The 13,471-nt window shown below is 39.8% G+C and overlaps 1 protein-coding gene across 1 annotated transcript in view; it reads right to left on the bottom strand.

The window, feature by feature from the left end:
- Positions 1 to 438: 438 nt before the first annotated feature.
- Positions 439 to 13,471, bottom strand: part of slc9a1a (solute carrier family 9 member A1a) — a 41,160-nt gene continuing 28,127 nt past the window's right edge. Inside the window, exons 9-12 of the mRNA XM_050047561.1 lie at positions 12,916 to 13,042; positions 11,083 to 11,184; positions 10,271 to 10,352; positions 439 to 7,332 (exon numbers count right to left, since the gene is read on the bottom strand). Of these exons, the coding sequence (XP_049903518.1) occupies positions 7,040 to 7,332; positions 10,271 to 10,352; positions 11,083 to 11,184; positions 12,916 to 13,042 (604 nt within the window). The 3' untranslated portion in view covers positions 439 to 7,039. The remainder of the gene's footprint in view (positions 7,333 to 10,270; positions 10,353 to 11,082; positions 11,185 to 12,915; positions 13,043 to 13,471) is intronic.

Genomic DNA, 13,471 nt, shown 5'->3' with positions numbered 1-13,471 from the left:
GGTTAGCGCTGACTAGCTTGACTAGCTTGACTAGCTTGACAGCAATTCACGAGCAGTGATTGACAGAGAGTCCTCGGCTCTGATTGGTTGTTGTCAGCAAGTGGCAGTAAATTCTAGCAAATTCCATTAGAGGCTGTAGGAGGGCAGAAGGGACATGATTTTGTTTTTCCCCACAGATGATGCTTCTCATGTGCTTCCTTTCGAATATAGTGACAAACTAGTTAAAGTATGACAAAAGTTATTTTCATAAAAGTTACCAACTGTTACTTTAATGAAATAAAGGCTCTGGATACTTCTTCCAACGCCAATGTGTAAACTTGAATGTAGAGATCAAATTGAAGGATGCTGAACTGCACAAAATCAGTAATATTAATTTAAGTTGTTGCATGGTCAAACAAAAGACGCATCTTTCTGAAATCATGAGACATGGACACAGCATTGCTATAAAGTAAAACTTTAATTTGGTATATAGTTTCTGATGTAGTTTCATTTCTGGTTGTTAGTTTTACGGTTCATTACAGGAATGGAATGCTGAAATCTAAAGATTAATCAACAAGAGAGTGCACACTTGTTATCTTTCAGATTCTGATTTATACATTATCATAAATTTCTAATACATAAGTTTTTTCTTTTTCTATATATATATATCTATATTCCCATTTATGTGTATATAAAATAAAAAAAACCTCTTAATTATTGCAAAATTTAAATTTGCAAACCGCAAATAATTGACTGACACACATAAATTCATACACATGAAGATAAAGAAAACAAAAACAATGAACAAAGGGAAATAAAATTCACTCTTTTATCGAGTCATAGCATGGCATTCACAAGGATTTAAACCCCAGCTTCTCTTCTTTATGACTAAAACCCCCCAGACACACTCCTGTTTGTAAGGCCCATCATGAAGTACAGCTCTTTTCCCCATGATGCGTCACCTGATGACCACGCACGATGTGTACACTACATTAAAGCCACTTATTGCTCTCTTTAACATCACCATTATGAGATAAAGGTACAGCTTCGTTAAAGTGCTCGTGTGGTGTGAAACGGTGGAGAACGATGAGGTAACCGAGGGAGGAAAACAGTCTCTGGGTGGTGGAGTAACAACACCGCAGGGGTCATTATGTTGATGACGTGCGTTTGTGAGTCACACTGTAATTACTGCCTGTGTAATTGGAGAGAATCAACTGTTCATCCGAAACGTAACGGTAGTCTGTCACTGCTGGGCCGGTCAAATCTTTCAGTACTTAAAGTGGAAACAGACACGTGTTTTTGCTTTAACTTATCATTACGACGTTAACGTTGACTGCACAATGTAATGGCCACAGAGTAATGACATCATCAGAGTTTAGATTGGTTCCCTATAAGTCTCGCTTTCACTATGCAAGTCTCTCTGCTACTGGGTAAGATCTACCAGGAAAAGGCTCGATTTGCGGCACAAAGGAAGTGTGCCAACCACTGTACAACCAAAACAGGCAGAGGATAACACTTTAGTTTCCCTGATAGCTATCAGCGGCTATCCCTAGTTACCAAAGCATTTCAAAGTAAGTTCTTTGCAGTTACTCGCCCCAGTAGCGGAGATGGCAGATGGGGGAAACTAACTAAAGTAACTGTGGGAAAGAGAATGCATGTGTACTGCGTTGTTGGTTGTCTTTGCAACAGCAGCACAAACAATACCACTTGGAGACGCTAGGGGGGAAAAAGTCGTCCATTTCCACTTTAAAAAGGAACAAACTTGTGTTTTTGTATATTTTAGCCCGTGTAGTACAACTCTTGTAGTTTCCAAATTAGTCCTAACAGTTGTTCAAATCATACTGAAGTAGTGTCGAGGATTTTGTGATCTGTGTTTTCCTAATTTTATGGCAACCATTTATTTCCTTTCATTTTATTGTTGCACTTTTAAGGCATAGGTTCCATTTTTTTTTCCAGTTTTTGGTTGCTGCAATAGTTTCTCCTGCTCATACTGGCCTTTAAAAGATCCTCTCTAAAGGCAATTTCAATGTAAGTGACAGGAGACAAAATCCAGACTCAAACACAAAAAATGCCTTCCAATTTAACACAGAAGATAATATGAGCCCTAAGCAGTCTGAGTTTAACAAACAAAAAAATACTACAAAAAAGAGCAGAAGATATCTACTTGTTTGTCAAACTCTGACTGCTGAAGTCTCGTATTATCTTTGGTTAAGGTCAGGAATGCATTCACAGAGGATGAGGACTGTGGATATTGTCCTTCATCACTTCCATTAAAACAGCTTTAGCATGGAATCTACTGTTTCATGTACATATGAGAGTTTCATAAATCTGGAAAAAAAAAAGTGAACCTAGTTTATCAAATGAATCTGCAATATAATAGAGTATTTACAAAGTCTGTTATGCTCTGGTGAATGGACAGAAACCAGTGGCTGCCTGGATACCACAACTAAAATACAAATCTAAAACATGCAAAACCCCCAGTGTGACTTTAAAGTAAAGAGTATTGTGGAGCTGATTGTAATTGATGCCTTCAACTTACTTTCCCAGTGGAACAATCCAACTAAAAGGAGAATTTGAGCGTAAAGCTTATAAGCTGTACTGATTAGAGTTTAAAGCGGTAAATTCAGCCTCTTTCTCCTCGAGCCTGAACGCCACAGTTTAAAGTTTGAGTGACAAATGCCTCTGGAGCGCCGTTAAAGATAAACAAGAAAGAGATGGGAAAAAAACCCACAGTGAAGATTAAAAACTTCTGTAAAGCACATGGAGTGATGTAATGCACATGAATCCAGATAAAGCACTTGACAATAAAGCAAGGGACTTCAATATCCCTGTAAAGCCAGAAAAAAAAGTAATCGCACATTAAAGCAGTTACACAATTAAAGCACATAATAAAGAAAACAGATGCAAAGTAAAACTTTAAAGCTGAAGTGAATGCTGGTGAGACAACAGTGTTGTTGTTGTTGTAGTTCAGTCCAACACATTTAACGTAGAGACCTGCCATGATGAATTCAGTACTGTAGAAAAACATCCAGTGTGAACATGTGAACATTGAGCACAGTGAGCATTCACCTGAAGACACGAGCGATTTAAATGTAAAAGTTTTCATTCGAGCAAAACAAAGGCAAATATGACGTGTGTATGAGACATTATAATATATGAATACAATGACATAGGTTCTTCTATAGGCTGTATGGCTTCAGATTAAGGTTCACTGCACCAAACATTTCCCTTTGAGGTGTGAGAATGTTTGCCCGAAAAACCCCCAATGCATTTGGTTTTAAAAGTAAAAGTATGAAAATAGTGTTTCTTTTCTTTTGGAGAAATTAAAAGTCTTTGGGATAATGTGAAGTTCTCAGGGATTTGATGTCTCTTGCTTTGAGGATTAATTTAAATGGAAAGTTTTTGTTTCCTTATATTCGATCACATCCCCTCAAGTTATGTTAAAGGTCCAGTGTGTAGATTTGGTGGCATCTCACGGTGAGGTTGCAAAACTGAAACTTGACCTGCGTGCCAAACGGGCAGGCGACCTCGAGTGGCTTTATCCTCCCTAGAAGTGGACCCGCTCTGTACATAGATATAAACGGCTCAATCTAAGGTAACAAAAACAATTCTAATTCTCATGTGATTATAAACTAATGAAAACACAGTTATAATTATTATGTACAATTTCTACCAACAGACGCCCCTAAACCCTTCACACCGGACCCTTAACCGTCTATTTTGACACAATAAAATAAGCATCTATGCAGAGTGTGATGCATATACGCTCTGAAATACCCTGCTTTGCATTCACACAGTTACATGCATTCACAAGTGGAAGTAAGTTCAGACACCCATTACTTGCTGCAACCTTCCTGAAACCTCCGCAGGGCAGTTAAGGGTTACATGAGTAACAACTTGCCATTAAATAGAAGCCAAATCAAAGAGCATCTGGGAAGATGATATAGAAATATTCCCCAACAGCAGCACGTTAAGTGACCATTCACAGTTTGAGAGAAACAGTCCTCTGGGATTCTTGTAGCTGCAGTTTACACACCATTTTAGAACCTCATAAATTCAACGCTGCATGTAAGTATCACTGTCCCTTAAGCAGCGATAAAAGGAGGATGTGAAGATGGGGGAAAGCGCTGTAAGTCGTTTGGCTTGTCATTTCTGGGTTTTAAACAACCCTTCTCTCTTTGACCCCGTCCTTGTTGACATTTTCAGCAGTCCTCCACTGCGACACTCAGTCACACACGCTGACATTTCCGACAGTAAATTCAATTTGGTCCAGACAGGGAAATGAGAAGCTTTAAGGTTTGACCCTCCCAACTCTCAGCTGTAATTATCCTTTTAGAAATTGGGAAGCAGGCAAATTGTCAGGGGCAAAAGGGACCAAATATGCTTGACAACAGTAGAAGTACGCTCATATTTGCACATTTACACACCCGGATTTACATGAGTGCATTTGTGCACAGACAAAATATCCTCTTACCCTCGCTATAGCAACCATAGCAAGCCATTTACAGAGAAGAGGAGTTAAGGAAACTCAACAACCTGTCAGGTTCTTCTGCTCCTTCCCCTTGGCTGTAATGTGAGCCTTCTGGATGTAAGAGGATCAGGAAGGATTCAGTGGCCACTAACACCTAGAACACAGCCGGAAAACTGGAGCAGTGACTCGCCCAGAGGAGGACTGTGTTTCAGTGTTTGCTTTGGATGGCCTGTATGGAGAAACTGCACTCATCTGTCGTCAAGTGACTTTGGTGAAAGAATACTTGTGGGTTTACAATCTACATGTTGTTGGCTGTGGCACACAAGGTGTTCAAACGGATATGGACCAGCAAATGATCACATTAACAACTTTAACTGACTCATGTCGTTACACTTAAATGAGCTGCCCCGTAAAAAGACGTGCAATGTATTTTACACACTGTACAACTGTATGCAGTAAAGAAAGATTTATGGTATCAAGAAAACACAAGACTGTGTCGTCATGCCTGCAGTGAACGTTTCAGTCAGATGTGCAAAAACTCCTTTGTGACCAGTTATTTTAATGCCCGTGTTTAAACTAAGCTCTGAATTCGTGGTTTGCCTCAACGTGTTGCATGTTTACAAGATTACAAGACTTCAGTTTTAAAGGGTATTCATAAATATAGGATATTTTCATTAATTTACATATCTTACACATCTATACTGCATAGAATTACTTTTTTTTTGCCATGACATGCCTACAGTCTTACATTTCAAGAAGGTTAAGAGGTGCTGATGGATTCCTGTAAAATCAAACCTTCACTTGTCGTGTAATACGCTGAACAGTGACGCAGAGCAGGAATGCTTCTTGTAAAGGCCATTAAACTGAAGAATGCAAACAGGCATGTCAAAGGAAGTGAGCATTTGGATCTGATATATTGAAATCAGCTCATGTGGTCCTAAAGTTTAATATACGAGGAGTGTGAAGGTGACTATTGGATGGGCACTTATTCGTTAAGTCAATATTAAGAAAGACATCTAGTCTAACAACTCCACCCCTACTTGAGTGAGTTTTAAAGGGTGTTCAAAAACTAAGGTATAACATATAACATAAAACATGGAGAATCAAGCATGATCACTGACATCAAAACCTGTCTTGCCCAAACACTCAACGTTTGTACGACCCTGATTCCTAAAACTGTAAATAAAAATAGAATGCAATGTAGTGCAAATCCTTTCTGACATGTATTCAATTGCATACAGTACAAAGACTGTTTGATGACAAGATGGGGGGGATTTGGGTTTAGTTAGTTTTTGTAGTTGCCGTCCATTTTGGTTACCCCACAGTAATATGGTCAATTTGTTCAGTTAACACCTTGTTAAGTTATTATATTAAGTATAGTAATGTTATGTTGACCTCTTTTATAGGCCTAGTTGTTCATTTCTTGGTTTGTAATTTTTCCACACATTTTTTGGGGGTTAAATAAAAACCCACAATTTTGTCAACAACTCCTGCTTGGTCCCTAATAATTTACAAAAAACAATATAATTATCTTATCTTTGTATTGTATTGTATTGAATTGAATTGAATATGTGTCGGAAATAATTTGCAAATCATTGCATTCTGTTTTTATTAACGTTTTACACAGCATCCTAACTATTTTAGAATCAAGTTTGTTTGTCCAAACCTCTTTATACAGCAGTGAGGGATTTCTCAAGTCCATATAATTCCCTCCGCTGCTGCAGGACAAGGCCGCAGGTCTGTAAGCACAACTACAAAGAACTGTGGTTCTTTTATGAAGAGAGTAAATACATCCAGCTTCTAACCTACATCCCACGCACACTGGAACAAACTCTGATTGCAAACAGATGTTAGTACCCCTGAAATTAAAAATACATTTTTCAAAAAAGACAAAGATAGAAATGCACCGAGTGAAAAGGTCTGACATAAAATAAGGCCAAAGATATTAAACTACTGACTCTCTAATTGTTTGAATATCCAGCAATTTCAAGTGACAGAGTGAAAGAGCAGTTTCAGTGAGATACTGAATTAAAACAAGCACTTTAAAACGCAAGTGCTATGTTCGAAAAAGAAAACTGGATTAAAGCAGTTTGCTTTGTTGATGCAATTTAGGACTAGAGAGGCCCAGCATGTCTCAAAGAATGTAGCTTTGAAGAAGAATGGAAAAAATCATGAACAAACATAAAAACCCAACAGCTACACAGTCATTAAAAAAGAAAAACTGTCTGACACTAAAGTAAAAATGACATTATCTGACACTAAAACAGTCCAAACCTTTGGTAATGCATAGTTCTTTCCTGAATGTCTTAGACTATCAACCATAAACTCCACCATCTGTCAGATAGCAGCGACTGCTGTTCCGATCCCGTCTAAAAAAAATAAAGAGCAATGATAATAACCTAATGGCTCTTTTTTTCTTTTCAGACAGTCTCCTTTTGCTTTTTGTTTCTGGTTTCGTACAGTATTAGCAGTTTTGGCTTGTTTGGTTTCTGAACCAAAGAGATTACTTAGAGCGGAGCAGTGAAGCAGCCCTCTCTCCTCTGTGGAGGTGGGCATGCAGCCTGACCCCTCCGTATCCAGTCTGCCACATCAAGGCAGAAATGGTTCATCTTCCTCTTCATCCGCGCTGGGACCGGGGTCACTCAGGCACCTCATAAGCTTCTGCTGGTCTCTGCCTCCGTCTCCCTCGCCTGGCTTGTTAGGTCCACTCTGCCCTGAGGGAGGCTTCATCATCAGGCCTTGGTCCTCATCCTGCTGCTGCTGGCCGGCCCGTCTTAACTCATCCATCATGTTGACAGAGTCTGGAGACTGAGGAGAGGCCAGGTCTACCTGGATGGTCGGCACATTGTCCGACGTCGGCTTTATGCTGTAGGCTTGTGGGTCTACAGGCAGGACAGAGGTACCATATCAGGCAATCAGCTTTAACATAACTTTGAAAAGGGATTGAATATTATTCCATGATGCCATCTGCGTGCATGAACATAAGATATACAAGGGGGAGAGGAATGCAATCAACAAATATTAAGATCAACAAAGGTACCAATGTACAATCACTGCACAAACTGTTGGGATATTTCACAACACAACAAAACTAATGTAAAATAAGACAAGATGATTTATAATGCAACACATGCTGGAAATAATTCAACTTTTATATCCAAACTTACAACGAAAAACACAAGCTGAAGTTCCAATATATCATGCTTGACTGTAATCTATAAATAGTGGGGAGGTAACGGTGCAGAAAGTCACGGTTTGGCTCATATCCGCGTTCAGGAGTCACGGTTCGGTACAGTGGGGGGAAAAAAACAGTCAGGATACTTTTGTCTTCATTTGTCAAAGACAGACACAATCCTTTTGTTGGGGGCTGAGGTAGCATTCTGCCCACTGGCACTACTATATTACTCTGTACTAACACTCAACACTTTCTCCAAAAGGTAACGGCTCACAATAAGCTGTAAAACTGAAAATTAACAGAATGAACCTGTGCAATAGGAGGAGTGATTTATTAGTTCCACCTTGGCTGTATTTAAACATTCAAAGCAGCAAAACATTCATCATGCCCGTTATTGGCACATCTGGGTGATGCTGTCGAATGTCCGTTGTGCTTGTTTTTAGTCTCATGGTCTACAACAGTGTAGCAACTCTGACACATCGTCCTGGTCTTAAACACACCTCTCCTCTGCTGCTGTTGTAGTTGACTGGGAACCAGCAGGTGAGTCTCCCAGCTCATGCATTTCATTTGCGCTCATTACAATGTGCTTGACTAGGAAGACAATCCACTTGTTGTACTAACCTCAGTAACGATGCAACTAAGGATTATTTTCCTTGTGGATTAATCTGCTGATTACTTTCTTGATTAATCGATTAGTTGTTTGGTCTATAAAATGTCCCATAACTCAAAACCTGGGGTCGCGTTAACCGGATATTCTCGGTCATTGACCGGTTTTTTACAACAATGACCGGAAAATCTCAAGGCCGTCAGTCATTTTGACCGGTTGCAATTACCACCCCTGGCCACATGGTGGCGGAGTGCACAGCCAGTGGCTGCCGTTTTCACACTGCAGAGAAAAAGTCATTCATCTGCTTCATGTAGCGTTGTTGAGCCCTGGACACACTGGACACGTAGTGCCGCGGAAGTCCTGTGAGTGTACTCGCAGGCGCTTGACTGTCCACACAGGCAGCGTATTTCTCCTGCGCTCTCCACGCCGGTTAAACCTCGACTCCACTCGTCTGTTCCCGTCAGTACTCGTTTTTTCACTTAAACAGGTCATTTTAAACATTGGTAAGTCCATATTTTAATCGTTTTTTATAACGTAATAAGTTAATTACAATTTGTCATTGCATATCCATGTATTGAGCGTGTTGGATAAACACTGGGCATATTGTTATTGACCATTTTATTCATGTAGTTATGTCTGTAGGCTCGGTGACACAAAATTAAAATTGTAATGAAGTGATTATGGTATTGAAAAATGTGTTCGGTTATGCACTGTTGTGTTATTTTAAATTATAAACACGGTATTTTACTGCTCGCGTGAAAACCAGACCAGACGCCGAACTGAAGCGCTGCCTCCGCGGGCGCTCCGCTCTGCTCAGCGGCCTGTGTGGACAGTCAGATAGGTTAACATGGGCGCTGACTGAAAACTGCCTCCGCTGCTGGGCCCTGCGTTTCGGTTCCGCGTCCGGTGTGTCCAGAATGGCACGAGTGTGTGGATGTCTGTTCATCTTTTCGTTCATGTCCTTATTAATGCACACTTTATAACTTGCTTGTTGGATTTATTAAAAACGAACAAATGAAAACTAAATATCTTTGTATATCTTAAAGGAAAATTAAAATGACCAGTAAAAATAGATTATGACTTTTTATGACCCTGTCGGTCAAAATGACCGGCGACGAAAAAGGAATACGTCACACATCTATTTCCAGACAGGTGCATAGGAGAGGGACGAGCAGAGTAAAACTTGTAGAAAAGACTCACGTCCCACTGTCTACCTTGCAAACACACTGATTTTAATGCGACAACTTTTCAGTAACTAGACCTTCATCAGGCAAAAATGGTGAAAATATTTCTATTACCGTACCAAAGTCCAAGACAAAACAATGTTTTGTTTTGTCCGCAACTCAAATACTGTCAGAGAGAAGTAAAGAAACCAGCAATTTATTTGGGGATTTATTTAATAGTTGACAACTAATCGATCAATCGGTTAATCGTAGCAGCTCTAATCTACATACCACGTATTCTGTGTGGCTGCGTGCACTGAACCGTGACCCCTGACCGTGATCTTCCGTATAGACAACGGTTACAGCCCTGGTAAACATCTAAAACAACTCGTCTGAGTTTGGCTTCATCAATCACGTCATGAGATCCCCTAATTAGTGATGGATAATTAATGAATGTTAACAAGCAACATAATTGACACATGCATGTTAGGGTCACTGTTAGGTTATCACAACTCAAAATGAATCTTCTCTAAGCCCACCACCTACCTTTGTCCCCTTTCTGCTGCTGAGCAGGTTTGAAATCAGTATCTCTGCCTAAAATGAAACCACACACTGGTTTACATGCTGGCTGCCACATGCAAACATATTTCCATCATTGGGGAAATATCTGTTACTGCAGCTGTGAACGGTGCTTTCTGCTGTGTTTGTTTTGTGAAAGCTGCCCATGAGCCTCACAATATATAATGTCTCATCCCGGTGGGTCCCGTCAGTGACATGGTATATTTTCTCCTATTGTTTCACGTGGTACCTGTCAGTATGATGGTGGTAGCTATTGAGTGTTTGTGTTTGGCTGTGGCTAAGATGGATGTGTTTACCTGAGGCCAGTCTGGCTCTGCACATGGTGGGGGAGTCAGGGGGAGCAGGAGGCACCGTCAGGTAGTTATTCATGTCTTTTATCTGGGAAAACAGGCATATTGTTTGCTCATGAGATGATTGCGCCGTCAGCATGTAATCAAAATGTAGCAGTTACACAAAGCAACCTCCGTACAATGTATACAGGAAATACAAATTCTGCGTCCTTTAATTGTTTGGGAGGCGCTGCAGCCGAACAACAACAGTTCAGTAATTCACCACTGATCAATATCTCGGAGAAACTTCATTTAAATAAAGTGCTTTGGTAGTCAATGCAGAAATCCTCTTGAGTCTCCAGTTGCTTCTGGCACATTCAATTTACCCCAAAACAAGAGTCTACTTTCATTATGTAATTACAGGCTGATGAAATGAAAGTTTGTGGTAGGGCCACTCAGCCGTGCGAATAAATCAGCCCCTATTTGTGTTGGGAAAATGAATTTAGGCGACTGAAGGTGGAGTCTAATTAGAACACTAATCATAGTTTTTGCTGAATCATTTAACTGATGGTGGCCTGGTGTGAAACGAGAAGAGCTGCTCTTCATCTGTCTACTGTGTTTCTCCTGATTTTTACTTTGTTATACACCAGATCATATGACGGTCTCTGTTGCACAGTGACATCACAAAATGTCTTCTTTAGCATTTGACTAATCAACAGAATGTGTATTGATCAACCCTGCTGTGACCTGGTGTCAATGGCATTCGACAAAGCAGACAGCAGGATCTGAGTGATTCTTGATTTAAGAGGTGTAGCCTTCGCTGAGGCCGATAATCGTACCTTCTTCTCCAGCTCGATCATCTTTTGCTTCTTTATAAGGAAGTCACCCAAGCCGTCCTCATATGGATCAGCCACCAGAGTGTGTCTGTTGTAGGAGCGCAGCTGAGAGAGAGAAGACACACAAAGCATCTCAGTTTAACTGTGCAATTTAATTATTAAGATAAAATATTAAAGCAAACAAAAGAGGTTTTTGGCATGTTTTATTTCTGTTTATTTTAAAAGACCTGTAAGAGTTAAGCCCATATTTATGTTTGGTAAGAATTTCTGTGTTGATATGACATCATATAAGTTCATAAGATTATAGTTATGTTTATCTTTACTTTATTTATATGTTGGAATGCAGGCACAAGTTATTTACAACCGGTATGGTGCCATAAGGCAGTTTAGTGCTCATGACAAAAAGAGAGTGTGGACAAATTCATGCGTAAAAAGACAACGTGAACTTTATGTTTGTGATAAGGTGTTGACCGTGTTATGCGGTGTTGAAATATAATAACAAGTGATACGTGAGAATATATAGAAAAAGGACATGGAGTTTGTAGTGGAATGTCAGAGATGTCATTTTGGAAGGACTTGACACGCCATTTTGTTTTCTTTTTTGCACTCTCAATAAACCCTGTTCAGCTTCAGCTGCCTCAGTTGGGTACTGTGGAGTTCCAGAAAAGGAACAGAAACACAAGTCAAAACCAAGACATCACACAAACTCAGTGTCCTTGGAAATGTGGTATGTTGCAATGGCCACTTCAAGACCTGCAGACGACAAAACAAGACCTCTACAGCTTAAGACAAGTTAGATTTAAGACTTTATAAAGCCACCCTGAATTAAATTTAAGACCAATTTTACAATAACCAAAATTGAAGAAAAAAACAGACACAATATCAATTCATGAGATTTAAAGATAAATTTGCTGAAATGTTTGTTGTAACGTAAAACTTTTGTCTATGGTGGAGACGAGGGTAGAACAAACTGGGAAATACTTGGTATTTGGTGGCAAGTTTTCTTGGCAATATTGTGTTTCTCACTCTGCATGTGGTATTCCACTGCCTCGTTTCCAATCATACCGAGTTTGGCATAAAGTACAGTGTGCCTTATATGCATTGCACCTTTCAGCCACACCGTGAAATCTTGGTTAAATCGCAAATTTTCATAGAATTTGCACTTCCCCGTGTCGTCCTGGATACAGTAACAGCTAGCTAACAGACTGTTAGCTATTCTCTGCTCTGGGCATCCTGGCCAGGAACAAAATATGAGTGCTGTTGATTCCACCATCCTGAACTGCATGACGTTAATGCAAAAAGCATTCAGCAAATCATTAAAAAAAAAAAAAAAAAAGACTTTACCAATTATTTTGAGATTTTAGAATTTGACGTCAGATAAAAATGATTTATGAAACCCTACATCCCATGCCTGAGTATTTTTAAGACTTTTAAAAGATTGATTTAAGACTAATACAAATTAAGACCTTACTTTTAGACTAATGAATTCAATTCCTTGTAAGACTTTTTAAGGATCCACAGGAACCCTGATAAAAGCACATTTGTGGAGGCCATTTTGACCACAAGGGAACAATGCTCTTAGCCTGTGCAAATCAATGAAATTGCTTTGCTGTGTCCCTAAAAATCAAAGTCAGTATCAGTCAGTGTATGAGGAGCTACTGATTTAATTCTAACTCCAGCAATCAATACACTACAGCCTAATATGCCAGAGGTACCACTGGTGTCAGTGCAAATCAATACAAGTAGTGACATGCTCTGAACTCCCAGTAATACAAGACAATACATCTTTAGCTGACACAAATAAGATATGTCTTATTGTTCATGTAGCAGTGTTACCCTCATTCGTGTCCTCTGAAGGTTACTCCTGAGGATTTTCCTGATCTCCTCCTCTCGGCCTTTAGGCAGCTGGGGCAGCGCTCTCTCTGCAGGTTTGGCAGGAGGAGGCTTCTTGGGCTGGATGTTCCTGAGAAAAGTGGGGGAAAAATCTATGACTACATGTAATACAGACACATACACACATCATGTGTGCTTTTGTAAAAACACATGACAATCAACGGCGTGATAATAATGAAACCACTGAAATCAGAATTTCCTTAAAAATGTCCTTCTAGTATCGACTGATCAGATGACTGACAGCAAGTGTCGAACAGTGTGAGCTGTCAGTAACAGCTCGTGTAATTGAGCAGCCAGTGTTTTTAGAACAGACACCAGGAAAATAATCTATCAGCTCAACAGTAGCTCTTTCTGTAACAGATACTCAGTATCAGCAAAGTAAGTGGCTTGTTATCTGTAAAGTGATGCTATTACTGTTGTATCTGGCACTGCTGAATTAATTTCGCAGACAGGTTTGACCTTGTCCACTCTTGGTTTGAGAGCGGTCGAGTGGGGAAGA

The sequence above is a fragment of the Epinephelus moara genome, chromosome 6 (genome assembly GCF_006386435.1).
Source record: "Epinephelus moara isolate mb chromosome 6, YSFRI_EMoa_1.0, whole genome shotgun sequence".
NCBI classification, from domain to species: Eukaryota; Metazoa; Chordata; class Actinopteri; order Perciformes; family Serranidae; genus Epinephelus; species Epinephelus moara.
This window is presented reverse-complemented; position numbering and strand designations above follow the sequence as displayed.